This window comes from Montipora foliosa, chromosome 13, assembly GCF_036669935.1.
Source record: "Montipora foliosa isolate CH-2021 chromosome 13, ASM3666993v2, whole genome shotgun sequence".
Taxonomy (NCBI): domain Eukaryota; kingdom Metazoa; phylum Cnidaria; class Anthozoa; order Scleractinia; family Acroporidae; genus Montipora; species Montipora foliosa.
This window is the reverse complement of record NC_090881.1, coordinates 35400921-35415920: the sequence shown is the minus strand read 5'-3', so window position 1 is coordinate 35415920 and position 15000 is coordinate 35400921. Positions and strand designations below refer to the sequence as shown.

General features: G+C 36.5%; 1 protein-coding gene across 1 annotated transcript in view; it reads left to right on the top strand.

Annotated features, from left to right (window-relative positions):
* The window catches only part of LOC137983776 (serine/threonine-protein phosphatase 2A regulatory subunit B'' subunit beta-like), a 19209-nt gene that overhangs the window by 324 nt on the left and 3885 nt on the right, over nt 1–15000 (top strand). The window contains exons 1-13 of the mRNA XM_068830955.1: nt 1–803; nt 6085–6188; nt 7921–8026; nt 9068–9142; nt 9359–9445; nt 10639–10677; nt 11015–11132; nt 11896–11944; nt 12226–12312; nt 12468–12612; nt 13586–13616; nt 14429–14547; nt 14756–14862. The exon at nt 1–803 is cut by the window's left edge and continues 324 nt beyond it. Coding sequence (XP_068687056.1) covers nt 279–803; nt 6085–6188; nt 7921–8026; nt 9068–9142; nt 9359–9445; nt 10639–10677; nt 11015–11132; nt 11896–11944; nt 12226–12312; nt 12468–12612; nt 13586–13616; nt 14429–14547; nt 14756–14862 — 1592 coding nt within the window. The 5' untranslated portion in view covers nt 1–278. The remainder of the gene's footprint in view (nt 804–6084; nt 6189–7920; nt 8027–9067; nt 9143–9358; nt 9446–10638; nt 10678–11014; nt 11133–11895; nt 11945–12225; nt 12313–12467; nt 12613–13585; nt 13617–14428; nt 14548–14755; nt 14863–15000) is intronic.

Here is a 15000-nt window from a genome sequence, read left to right as displayed (position 1 = left end):
TTTCTTCGTTTTCAAATAAGTATTTTCATGATTCAATGACGACTTGGCCAACCTGAATCAGCCACCGAATGGACTGTTCTTGAATGAAGCTATAAGGAGGGTCAAGCTAAGGATTCTTCGGTTATAGTGCATGGTTTTACCGTGTCATAAGCGGATTTTGTGGATCATTGCCTTGTCTTGGCCTCATTTCCAATGACAAGAGGAGTGTCAGATAAAATGGACGCATTCCAAGCTTCACTCTAGACAGAATTGACGCGTGTTCCTTCGCAGCTCGGCAAATGGCACATTTGTCTCCCATTCTGAAAGTCAAAGTGGATGAGTTGTTTCTCCGCTGGCTGTCAATGCCCGAAACTCAAAGGACCCTTAGAAATGATTTGAACAAGTTAATCCAGGGCCGCCCTTTGTCGCCAAGGCAATTGTCGCCTGTCCAAAATACAATAGGCGGTGCTAGACCAATTTCCCCTCCCGCTCCACCGACCAGTTCACCGACGCAATTATTGCGGTCACCACGAAGTCCTCGTGACAGAACTTCGCGAAGAACAAGCTCTAAATCGCCACCGCGTTCTCCTCGGTTAGAGAACCATGAAGGAACGAAGGTTCTCATGAAGGATAAAACTTTGGTGTTGAATAATGTTAGAATCGTTCCTGGTTGTGCTGCGAGATTGCCACAGTTCTACTTTCCACTTGGAAAACCAGACGATTCGAAATCTACGATTTGCGACGAAGCTCTAACGCAAGTCACGACAGTTTTCAAACGTTTTGAAAGAGGAGTACCGAAAGAAGAGTTTGGAGCGGTGGCAAAGGTAGTGTAGTTTTTTTATCGTGTATATGAAATAATGTAATAATTCTACTTAGAGAATATTTTTAATAGCGTGACTACTTCAGTTCACGATCAGTCAGCCAGCAATAATAATGTTGTTGAAATGTTCGTGTGACCTTTTATCTCTGCACGAAACAAACTGCAGTGTTCTTAGTATAAACTGTTTTGCTTGAGTTCCCTTCGAAACTTTGAAAATTTTCAACATCTCGAACAAACAAAAAGTAATTGACATTTTCCCCTTTCGATGATGTTTCGTTCGTTGATGATATTAACGCGCGTTTAATTAATAGAAGGCTCATTGAAGCAAGATTGAGGCCATATCTGGCTTCTTTTAATCGAGCAAAAAAAATCGTTTATCTCAGAACGAAGGAAATATATTTTGACCTTGTTAAAGCATTATTGTAATATCGCAAGGAAAGTTGTTTGTGATGTCGTTAAGAATGAAAAATAGCTTCTCGAAAATGTCAGGTTAATTAATTAAGAAAAGTAAATAGACGAAGCGTTTGAAGCGGTAAGTCTTGTGATCTTGGAACTTTCGAACATCCGTAGCTATATTTCGCTTTTAGTGTGAGCCTCCTGTAAGTCCAGTTGGAACAAAAATCAAGCTCAAAAGTTTGGTTTCCTATTCTCTTTTGTTGCCGAACATGTGGCTTAAAATATTTAATATTCTTTTGTGTTTTCAAGCGTTCAGAGTTGCGGGGCTGTTGTGAAGAACGTAAAGACTTTTTTAACTTTCTCTGGTGTAACTTATTGCTTTTGGCTTCAACTCTTCTGAGACTGGCAAAACTTGAAAGTTTTCTCGTTAGGTCCGAGAAAGAAAAATCGTTTCTTTTGTTTCTTTTGAAAGTCCAACATTATGAATGCGAGAAACTTTGCTTTTCATTCTAAAACCAAGAATTGAACTTTTGATCTCTGAGTGGTGCACATCCACTGAACTGTGTCCGATGATGACAAATTGTATTTCTGGAAGAGTTTTGTAAAGTCTTTGGAATATAATTAATTTGGGTCACTTTTCACTCTCGTGTAACCTACTTGAAGTTTTAACTTCCTTCCTGAAGCTTGAATATATTGAGGCTGCTAAAGTTGAGGGTCTTAAAACAGCTTTAAGTATAAATTATTTTCATCTGCAATATTTTATTTAAGTCCTGACTAGTAGGAAAAAATTTAATGAACTAAACAACAACTAAACAAAATTTCAGTGCCAAGTTAGAATCTTCTAGTTTTCATGGTAAAAACTAGATGATAAAATTAATTTTATTCTATTACTGATTTCGGTTTGTTCTTTTATGTGGGTGACCTCAAAAAACTTCCTTCTGTTTATCCCAAAATACAAATTTAATACTGAAGGTCGCTAAATAAATGTCATTGAAATTGGCAGAGCTTTTAAAATTATAAAAAAAACAGTCATAATTCTGCTTTCAAATATTTAATGTAAGATTTGAAAGCTGGGAAACACTAAACCAGATAAGACAATTTTAAAGTGCAATCATTACGAACCTTCTAGACCAGAATAATAATTATTTTGATCACGTATTAACTTTTCTGTCCAATACTGAATATAATTATTATTATAATTCTCGTTCATCCATGGATCTGTTAAAACGTTTTCCCAGTTTTCTTTAAATTGGAAAAAACTTTTTTCCTACATTTCTTTAATTTTAAAATAAATTATGTAATAAATACACTGTACATGTGGCTGTATTTCAAAAAATATTGTTTCATTCAAGGCTTTTGTCAGTAGAATTCCACATTTGGTTGGCTTTCATTTTTGCTTACCAGTATTCCTTTAATTGAGGGCAGTTATAATGGATGATTTCACAGATTGGTGACATTTTTTAAAGTTTCTCAAAGTTACTCACTTAAAATTGAAGAATTGTAAGATAAGAAAAATACTATATGAATTTAGAAAATGTTTTAGATTCCATGACAATAAATAAAATATATTGTCTTGAGTACTTTATGACTTACAGGTGATTTTTACACAGTTTTTGGGAAGACATTTGAAAGGTCTGTTGAATATTTAAGTGAAAGTGAAGTGAAACACATTAATTTTGTTAGCTTAACTCTCCTTGCGACGTTATGGCTCTAATTGTCATTGTGTGCTGTGCTCCAGCCAAAGTAATTGTTATGCAGTTCACATTAATAATAGAGAGATGTAAGAAGAACATTCAGTGCAATTTGAAAGAACTTTTTAAATCACTTGGTGTTGAGATAAGAATAATCGTGTTTACAAAATGTGGCAATGTTTGGCGTGATGTTATCAGTGGTGAATAATGTGTAAAGCCATGGTTCAGTGGTAGTTGAAACAATGACTTGTTGTTCTGTGGTTGGCAAATTAGAATACCAAAAGGAAATCATGCAAATTATCTCGAATTTGGCTTTAACTTGCAAGTGAATTTTGTTTGTCAGCTTTGTCACTGTGTTTAATTAATAATATGGCTTCTAATTTGTTTATATTGCAAAAAAAGCTTTTTGAGCATTAATATGAAAATGGGTGTAATATGAATCTCTTTAGGTTAGGTGACATTTTGCCATTTGAAGGCTTTTGTAAGGGATTATAAGGGATTTTTTTTCGGTCAAGGGAAAATTCCAATGATGAAATCGTCATTAAGGTCTATTTTCGTTACATTGTTTTAAGGAGTCAGGGTTTGTTTACATGACGCCTTTGTTTGCAAAAGTTGCGAAAGTCATCATTTTAGCTTGTTTGATGTTTTCCAAAGAACAATGGAAAACTCTTTTAACAATAATTCTGAAGGCCCATGCCTTGTTTGTTCTGTACTTAATGATAGAGATGGACCTGTGCTTGTAAGGAATGACAAGAATTTGAACTTGGTCAAGTGTGGCAATTTGACCAGACTTAAATTTTGAGGTCTTTAAGACACTAGAACAAAATAATGTCATGGGAACATGTTTTTGGGAAAAAAATTTTGTTGTGACATGCCCATTTTTACAAAAATTAAAGTTTTGTCAAGGAGACCTAAGAATATTATGGTCAGCATAGCCTGTGGAATTGAGTCGTTAAGGCAAAACCTGAGAGAACATGACTGTAGATTGTCAGAGGGAATTCACTCTGATGAAAGTCATCTTACAAATCGTACTCATGGTGGTTTTTTACCTTTATTAACGCCTGCCAATCTTTAGTTGTTTGGACATTTGCAAGACAGTGTTTCTTTCTGGTGGCTGGCCAGCTTCCAGAGCCACTAAAGAGGGACTGTTTCACTTTCAGTAAAATAAAGGTGATATTGGTGTAGTGGTCAGTATGCCAGATTCACACGAAGATGCTTCTTCTGTGAGTTTAAATCCCATTCTTACATGTGATTCAAATCGCATGGCAACGCTGGAAAGACAACATCGTCCTTTGTAATTTTTTTCAGTAGTGGTACAGTACAGTTGTATGCCGCACTTTTCTTGAGTATGATAAAATTTGTAGATGTCATGCACATATCTCTTTGTCATTGAGAAAATAATATAAACACGAATAGCAGCTCTAGGGTTTAATCAACCCATAATACATCTCAGTGAACAAAAATCCCTGATTAATGGTTATAACTTTGATTCATTTTGCCCTGCTCTTCCCTGGTATCTGACTGAGCCCTTCCCAGGCTTTTATTCATTTGAATGTTCCGAGGGTCTGTATGTAAAATACAGGTTGTTGAATAACAAATAGCAGTAAAGTTGTGCATTTGTGCATTTGTGCAGTATTTGAATCCGGAAATAATAATTAAAGTTAAGCCCTTTTAGTGGGGGTCTTCTCAGATAAGTGACCTCCAAGAGTAAATCCCTCTCAAGGGATATATCTGTATAATTCCAGTGTTGACAGAAACAACTTCCATTTCCTTGCTTCCTTCCTAAGCCCTTGTAAATGTTTTGATTGAATAGCAAAAGAAAATGTTTGAATCATTATGTGGTTATAATCTATGGGTTTTAAATAATAATAACAATATTATTATTGTGAGAATGACATACACAGTAAATGAAATGGTGACAGTGGAACCCACTGGAAACTCGGAAAAATCCGAGCCCCAGATGGGATTTGATTTCAAATCCCATCTGGGGCTGGGAGTTTCCAGTGGGTTCCATTTTCACCATTTCATTTACTGTGTATAATAATAATAATAATAATAATAATATTATTATTATTATTATTATTATTATTATTAGTAGTAGTAGTAGTAGTAGTAGTAGTAGTAGTAGTCGTAGTAGTAGTAGTAGTAGTAGTAGTAGTAGTAGTAGTAGTAGTAGTAGTAGTAGTAGTAGTAGTAGTAGTAGTATTCACTATTGATTATTGTTATCCTTCCTTGGCTTTCTTTCTCTCTGTATTGTCATCTTTTTATGTCCTGCTTTCTGAAATCATTTCATTACTCTGAAAAGACAATGGCCTGAGATACAATGTAGTCGTTTTTTATATGTAATTTTTAATATAAAATAAACTTACTCAAATAAGATCAAAAACACACTTGACGAACTTATTTCATAAAGGGCTGTTGCCACCTTACAGTAATTTAACAAGTTTAATACTTGTACTTTGCCCCAAAATATGGGTTTTTGGGTGACCTTTGATCAAAGTCCGGTTTAATGTTATTAGTGCCATGGACTAATGTTGACAGAGGCCTAACACCTGGATGAATCTTTTCATTTTTTTTCAACATGTCATTGTTTTGTACCCTAGACCAGTTGGGTCAAATGTTTGAGCATCAAGATCCATTTGTAAACACCACAAAAAACTGGGTCCAGACCCCTTAAGAAGTAGTTATGGACCATAGGAATACATGGAATAGAAGTTAGAAATCGTTCGCTTTTACGGAGATTCACATTAAATTGTTAAACACCTTCTAAAAGGCTATTTTAAACATATCCTTATTATCCTTGTTGCTTTAAAACACCAGACGTACCGTTTTAAATCATCACTCCGCGTATTCTTATTCCGGAATAGGGTCAATCGAATGCATCCTTAATGTCGGGCCCAGAAAGTGCTGCCTTTTTAATAACATCTGCAAAATGGTAAGACTCCCTAGTCCACTTTGATAAGGATGATAAACCATAGGCTCTTGCTCTCGACCCTTCAATGTTCATAACCCGGTGACCCACATGTTATTTGGAGAGTCGGGTATAGATTTCTCTGTGATTATGTCAAGCTACATTGTCCGAGTTTAAAGGAAGAAAGATGTGAAAATAATGAACCCGAATGGTCATACCTGTTCCTATCCTGTGGGTGCAAGTACTAGATTTCAGGTTTCTGATGATGTGTTTGTCTTAAATTTCAGGCGTGTGGTCTTCCTTTCTATTGGAGAGAGCCATTGTTTTCTACAGCAGGTGGACATAAGCATGGTTTTGTCACGTTGTCAATGTTTACTGTGATGTGGAAAAGGTGCGTAATTAGCAATTTAAAGTGCACCTAACCCCAAAATATTTTTTTCGCTAAAATAAATCTTTGGACCTGTTCGAAACGCATTGCGGCCATTTTTTCCTTTTTCTAACAAATCCTGCCATTTTATAGGCTTCGAAAGTTGCGAAAATCCAAGCATCTTGTGTTCACGACCGAGTCAGAAGGGGAGTGGGTCTATTCCTGCTTTGACGTCACATACTGATTTACATTGCATTAACTCTTTGTAAAAATGCATGCAAAGTAGATTGTGACGTCAAAGCAGGAATAGACCCACTCCCCTTCTGACTCGGTCGTGCAGCGAGAAAAATATTTTGGGGTTAGGTGCACTTTAAGATCATCTCCATAAGAAGATGAAAGCTTGCCAAGCTACAACAAGTTGCAAAATTGTTGAGACACTTTCATTAAAAAACACCTTTTCTAGCTTGCAATGCCCGCCGTATCTAGAATTTAAACCTTTCCCACTTCCTCTCCCCTCTCCCCCTTTCAATGTTGACTGCTTAAGTTCCCAACATTTTTTTGTCTTGCTAGCAACACTGATAAGGGGGGGGAGGGGGCCAGCAGTGTGAGAGATAATAGGGAAATTAATAACACACCAAGAAGGTGAAGTGTCTCCACTATTTTTGCAACTTGTTGTAGCATGATTCTAACACCTGCAAGAGTGTTCTTGTGAGTTATAATATTGGCAATGCTGCAGCATAAGTATTCGCATAGGGCAAACACACGTATTATCAATCTTGCTAGCTTTGTACTCTAGTCAGAGAACGCTCGAACTATGAAATGTTTACTTAATTTCTTCATTTTCTTGGTAAAAGTTAAGTCTTTGAGGGGTGCCTGATCTATTGCTTTTAGTGCTAAAATCAGTCTAGGATCACCATAGACCTTATTCATAAATGGCGGTCACTTTTATAATTCTTTTGTCCAAGTGCAAATTAGCCTACCAGGGCCTCATTTTAGAGCAAGAATTCTTTTCAATTCACTGTATGGTATCGAGGCTTGGTAGGCTAATTTGCACTTGACAAAAGAATTATAAATGTGATCTTTTACTGCTTGGTCTATGACAGTTTCCGCTGCATTAAGTGCATCAAAGCAATTTGAATCCTCAGTACCCAATCATTGTAAACTTGGAAATATTAGTTTACTTCAAAATCTAAATGTATGTTTGGAAAGCCAGAACGTGGTCTGTCTGATTCAGAGACATACATTATACATTGTATTTCCTTACCTCCAGAAAGCTACACTGCAAGATGTTTTTTGAGGCCTGCAATAGTCTTCTTTTCATACAGCTTGTGACTATGCTACAAAACTCATAAAATTGGAGACAGTTGCACTTGCTAAATTTGTAACTATCATTGATTTCAGAATTACTTCCAAAAGTGGTGCCATATTTTAAAACTCTGTTGAAGTCCTCTTGTTCACCACCCACCCCACCCAATACAATGTTGAAAGTCTGAAAACAACAATGGGTGCATGTTTACAACATTGTGGGTGGGGTGGGGGAGGAGCTGGGTACCATTAGTTTGAATCTTGCAGGCCTGTTTGCTTCAAGTTCAAATGTCTCCTGAGAATTTTTTCCATAAGATTGTAGGTAAACTTGGAAAAAATTGCTTCTGCAACAAAGTTGAGGAATGGTCAAGGCTTTAAAAGGAACCCATACTTTGTTCCCGTGATCATGATACATTTTTCAGTATTAACAATGATAAATGTTTTCTTTCAGTTTGTTGTCACAGTACCATGACAATGCCTCAAAATTTGTTCGACTGTTGAGTAACAAACCTTCCTCTGAATATCTTGAATCAGACGACTTTATTCCTCTGTTACAGGTAAAAATAAATAAAAATTAACCGTAAGATCTTGCTTGTAGTTAATAATAGGAGCAAGGATGGCACAGTCGGTTAGTGTGCGTCCTTGGTGCTAGAGGTCCTGAGTTCGAATCCTGGATCTCGCATCCTTGTTTCGACTTCTTTCCTTTCCGTGTAGCTAAGTAGCTTTAAATACCCATAAAAAGAAGCACTGATGGAGAGGGGGGAGTAAAATGAGCTCACCGTCGACCTCAGGTTTGTCAGTTGAATTACTGATACGAGTTATCGACGTTAAATATGGTTTCTTTACTTTACTGTACTTTTTTAATAATAATGATAATAATAATAATAATAATAATAATAATAATACTTTATTCGTGAAACATGCACCGACAACTGCTTCAGAAAGTGGAGGTTTTATACCTGAGACATCCAACTTCCTCTTGTGGCAGTGATCTTACTGCTTCTTCCACTAATATAGTATGAAATTTAGGCATTATTGTCTTTGAAAAAGTGGAGGGAGGGTGGAAAAGGAAAAACTGCTGAACACTCTACAGAAGAAAAAATTAATGTTCCAATAATTGGAGGTTTGAAGGGCAAAGCAGCAAAAATTTTAGACCACTTTGGAAAATACCATGATAATACTCTTTGTTTGTCCCCCCAAATTTTGCCTAAGCATTGTTTCCAGTTTCTCTTGGCACTTAAAAACAACAACACTGCTTATGCAAAATTTGGGGTTACAAACAAAGTGTATTATGGTAACTTCCTAAGTGGCCTAAAATTAATGCTACTTTGCCCTTCAAACCCAGAGCATGAAAGATCACAATGAATAAAATTATTCATTCTCTAATATAACAAAATTACTGATAACTCATCACTGTGGCTCTATTCTTGTATACTTTCATGAAATCTTATTTTTACATGTAATAATTCAATAATACTCTTTTGATCATGCTATGGTACACTTTATGTGTGCTTACCACAGATTGTGGTACACGTTTTGATGCTCTTTTGCAGTAAATTAATGTTGTATCTGTTGATCCATTTATTTACGTTTGAAAGGATATTGTAGAAACACATCCTGGATTGGAATTTCTTCGTGAGGCCTCAGATTTTCATTCTAGGTACATTCATACGGTACGTTGGCTATGCTTTCATATTATTAATATTATCAACAATCTGTAGCACTTCCTTCGGTTTGGCTTTCTTCAAAGTCACTTTCTCTTTTCGCCACCTGAAATTCAGTATTGCACATTCAGTTACCACGTGTGATTTTTTCGTGTGATTGTCACATCCAGCAAATCCTTGGTGATTTCTGTTAATGAGTTGACTAGTTTTGTCTTTGTTTTTCAGGTCATAGCAAGAATATTTTATTGTGTAAATAGTTCATGGACTGGAAGAATTACCATCCCAGAACTGAGAAATAGTAATTTTTTAGAAGTAAGTACAGTTGAACATCAGACATTAACCATAGCATTTAAAGGGAAACTGTCACAAGAAGCGCATGCGCTAGCGTCTTGTGAAAACTTGAAAAGTGTTATGTTAACTTTTTTCAAGTTGAATCGACAAATTCAAAATGGTGTCCACTGGGGAGGGCCATGGTGGACAAAGGAGAAACTCCGGCGAATATACACAACCAACGCATGAATCCATGATGGCGGCTAGAATTTTCCATGGGCTCGAGAGCAAAGTAGCAAACTCGAGCATGCGCAGGTCATGACAGTGCCCCTTTAAACTACCCAAAGCTTGCTTCTGTCTGGGCTCATTGCTCATTTGGTAGTCTAAGAGCAACAGCAATTAGATCAGTATTTCTTGTTTATTTCATCTGTTATCTCTTTGTGGTTTGGTTTTCACATTGTTTGATTTGTGTGCCAAAGGAAAACAACAATGTGAATACCAGAAAGAAAGCTCTGTTAGCAGGGTATTCATTTTTACATGTACTCTTTTGTGTGGAAGTGCCATAAGTCAATCCCAGCTGTAAACCTTAAAGATCCTTGTTGACTTTTTAGGGCTTGGCTGGCCTTCACCTGGAGCCACTGTCACCACAAAACTTCTTAAATATAGCTTTTCTTTTCTTTGTTTTTTTTGGCTTGTTGGCAAAGATTTGCATCCACTTGCTGATTAGTAAACAGTTATCATTGATTGCAACTTTTATTTGTTCCATTGTTGACTTTGTCTTTAGCACGATTATGTTACTGCACGATGTTACATACAATCATGTAATTTGTCAAGTTTCTAATTTATAAATTCGGAATCACCGTGTTTGGGGTCTTTTTTTTTATGTGAAGTTTACACATACATGTTGAAGCAGTTTTTAAAATACCATAAGTCAGGGCATTGTTTAGATAAACCTTGTTAGCAAATTATTCTTTCGTTTTACATTCCTTTTTTTTCTATCATGTAACTTCTCCACTTTGTATAGGTACTTCTGTATTTCGTACGTTTTGTATACATGTTTGCTATTTTCTGTTCATTTTGTGACGTAACGTAGGAGTGTGAATTTCTAATAAACCGTCAACAAGAACACAAATTAATTTATGTGCCTCACTTTGGTTACAGTCACTGTGTACATGTGTAAGGTATACAGTAAATCAATATTTGTCAGTCGTTTATGTCTCAAATTTCTATTACAGGTTTTAGCTTGCCTTGAAGATGAGGAAGATATAAATGAGGTAAGGAGAAGCCATTATTATCACTGTTCTTTTATGACCACGGAATGGTAGCTGTTGTTTCATATTATGGGTATTTTAATTTTATCTTTTCCTGACGTTCAAACTTGATCATCTTTTAACTCTTTCATTCACTTTATACATGGTAAAAGTCCATAGATCCTTGAAAATCTGCCTCGTCACTCATTTTGAAGTTGCTGCCTGTTGAAATTAATTTCAGTCAACCATTTATGATCATTGTTTTTCCCATCCATTAAGGACTTTTTCAAAAAGTCAATGAAGTAAGTCGCATTCTAATCCATACTTCAAGTTGACATGTGTTTCGCTTTTTTCCTTTTAGATTGTGGACTATTTTTCTTACGAGCATTTTTATGTAATATATTGTAAATTCTGGGAGCTTGACACAGACCATGACTTGTTGATTGACGAGAAGGATTTGATGAGACACAACAACCATGGTAAATAAAATTATTTGTACATTAGAATGGAAATAAAAATGCACAAGACGTGCTAGGAGGAACAGGGTTGTTGGAGTGGTAAGGGCATTCGCCTTCCACTTATCTGGCCATGGATAGATTCCCAGACTCTACAGCCGTGCCATCATGAGGGTGATGATGATGATGATAATTATTATTATTATTATTATTATTATTATTATTATTAATTTTAATAATTAAATTATTAAAATTTTATTATTATTTAATAATCATTACTATCACAGGGCTTGAAATTAACTAAAAAAATCCAGGCGCAATTTTGCGACAAGATACAAAAATTTAGTTGCAATTTTGCAAATTTTAGTCGCAAAATTGTCGCACTGCATTGTGTTGTCAGTGATTTAGTAAAACAAAATACGAGCCCGCAATACTTGTTTGTAAAGAAACGGCTGAAAATGGCGAATGATTGAAGGAATGGAGTTGTGCACGTAAAATCCCAGCTAAATTATGCTACAACTACGCTATCTTCAGAATTAAAGAAAATTCACAGTGAGAAACAAAATAATTTTGTCACTTTATTTATTTTAGCAAAAGTAGCAGAAAAGTGGCAACTGCTAACCTTAGAATATATGTCACTTATCCAAACACTTCCCTTATTGTTAGGCATTTTGTGTTGGATATCAGAATTGGGCCTGCATCTAAGTAAGAGTTATTTATATGATTTATGTGCATCAGTACTTCTTAACTGTGACCTTTTTTTTTTCCTTCACGTTTTTCTTGTTAGCTTTGTCATCAAGGATTGTGAAGCAGCTGTTTTCTGGATGTGTCACTCGGTATGACAGTTCATGTAGAATACTTTTTATTTGGAACTAGAGGTAGTAATTCTTTTGGTCACCGCTAAGGATAAGGACCTCTGGTTGGTTCTGAAAATGAGTCAGTTTTTCAATGGTTGCCAAATGTGATTTTTGGACTTCCAAATTTGAAACCTGGGAGGAAATTTTATGATTGACCTTGACTAAAAGATGTGAGCCTCTGGCGATGAGAGTGACGTCTTTCCTCTTTTCAACCAAAACATGGCTGAAGTTACATTTTGTGTGTTCCGGATTCTTTGCAGAGGTCCAACTTACATTGAAGGAAAGATGACGTATCCTGAGTTTGTTTGGTTTCTTCTCTCTGAAGAAGACAAGAAACATCCTAGAAGGTATGATATCCTGATCATTTTTCTTAAACCATTTTAATTACATGCTCCGGCATGTTGCGCCACTGGCTCGTAAGCAGACTTTTTCTCTAGAGCTATGGATACTCATTCTTAGCTAATTTTGCTGTTTTTCTGGTTATTTTTCTTTTCTTGTACAGTATTGAATACTGGTTCCGCTGTATGGATCTTGATGGTGATGGCGTCGTGTCCATGTACGAATTAGAGTATTTTTACACCGAGCAGGTCTCCAAAATGGAAGCTCTTGGTATTGAGACCATGGTATTTGAAGACTGCCTTTGTCAGGCAAGTATTATGAGAATGGAGATTTGAACCACTCGCAAACTCAGAGGGTGACCTTCACCTACTGTAACAAACAGGATTGTAATGCACCAATCATCACTCACTATCCTCACACCCAATCACATTACTCTTCCCACCACCAATCACAACACAGACCAGAGCGTCACTATGTTCATTTGAATTTCCAACTGTCGCTTGACTCTGAAGACGCCAACAGTGAACAGTCCTTCTCAGAACTACTAACTTTCACTCAGATGATCAAACTCAGATTATAGATACTACACGTCAGTGAGGAAGGCTGGTATTAGAGCTCTTCATTTGAGACTTGTACATGTAACAGAAATAAAGGGTAAAGTCGCTTTATTTAACGTCCGTAGTTCCTTCAGCCATGTGGCTGGTATCAATGGAAGTCTTCTCTCAAGTCTTCTTGGAAAAGGACTATAAACCGTAGGCCCTGTCTCACAAATAAATTATCCTCCATATTCGTAAGTTTTTCATGGGACGTGAAAGAACCCACACACTATTCGAGAAGCGAGTGGGGTTTGGAGTGGCTGGTGTTGTGGCTGTCCTGTTCTCTCCAGCAGAAGTGGCCAGCTTGCTGTGCTGTTTCTAACAATGCTTGTGGTGTTAAGTTTGAGGCCATCTAAGCAGAAACAGCCACAAGTCAAAAAGGGACTTTGCAGAGTGCTGGAACATGTAGATGTAGATGTAAGGCTGAGGGAAAATAAAAATAAGTTTGGTTGTCAAAATCTAGTTAGAAGTCTTTATGATCCACAAGTAGACTACAATACTATTATAAGGATAAGGTTCATCAGACTTTAAACAACTAGGCCCGTTGCGGTCCTTGAGGCAACAGGGCTTCTTACGGTAACTCGAATAGTTGTCAGTGATTTAAGCGAAAGAATTTCACTATGTGCTACATGTTAGTTGGCCCACACTGGCTCTTGTTTAATGTACCTCTTGTTTTTTGTTGCAGGTTTTGGACATGGTGAAACCAAAAGTTGAAGGTTGGTTTTCTGTGTGAACTGTGCACGGCAATGTTTCGATGTAAAAAAAGATACTTTGAAGAGACAGTGATGTTTTGGCAAATCCTAAAATTAAGCATGACATTGCTCCTTTAAAAACCCTTTTGACTTCCAGGAGTAATCAGTATCTTGTTAATTCTCCTCACAATATTATTTTCAAACACTGTCCGGTAAACCAGTATTGAGAACGAAGACTAATACCAGTTAAGGGATAATATTTTGATATAACACCAAATTCTCTCATGACTAGGCGACAAAGAAATCTATGGCACTACTTAGGAGAATGAACGTTTTGGTCACAGGAGTGGAAGGGTTAGGAAGAAACTCACCATTCATTTTTGACCAGTGAAAAATAAAGAAATCATCAAAACCCAATTAAAGGCCCACAGATTTTCTCCCAAAAGTCGTTTGATTTTGCTTTCAAATGACGGTTTGTCCGATTGCGTGATCTGATTGTCGGAATGCGCTCAGACGAATCACGCGGGAAACAACATGTCAGCTATTTGGATACTGATTTCGTGTTACACGAAATTCAGTCAGTGTGTAATTGCGTTTGGGCGAATGTGAGCCTTTGAATACAAAAGTTGGATTGTACTTTTTTTGCTGAAATAGGACGTTTTCGACCAACCTCTAGAGACCAATAACAATAGAGAAATGTACGATTTATGGTGGACGAACAACAGAAGCCAATGAGATATCTTTTGTTTTCGTCTACCAACACGACGACGATGACGTCACGTGAAAACCTCCTATAGTGTGAGAAAATCAGCATGTTTCCTTTTATTTGATTTTAGGTTGTATACAATTAAGCGACCTCAAGAACTGCAAACTGGCTTATATCTTCTTCAACACGTTCTTTAACCTTGATAAATACCTGGAACATGAACAGAGGGATCCATTTGCTGCAGCAAGGGTATGCAGAATATGATTGATATTTAGTTATTTACATGTAATCACTTACTGAAAAAGTTAGCCGATTTGGTCTAAAATGTTTTGTTCAGAATGAAAGAGTTGGAAAAATTATCATATGGATATTTCCATTTTTTTTTCGAGACAGACGATTTGTTACTTGTAATTTTTATATTCCTTTTTTTAAACATCATCATTTTTGTCTTGCCAAGGATTTTCAAGACACGGATGGCCTTCAGCCGACAGATTGGGAAAGATACGCACAAGAAGAATATGACCTGCTAGTGGCTGAAGAAGGAGCCAATGAGCAAGCAGAAGGGTAAGTTCACGTGATTTGCACATGCTAAACTAGTGCCTATATTTTGTGTGTGTGTGTGTGTGTGTTTGTTCTATTTGGAAAGGAAGTGTTTCAGTTGATTAAGTTCATCGAGTATTGGCCTCCCCAAAAAGAAGCGCG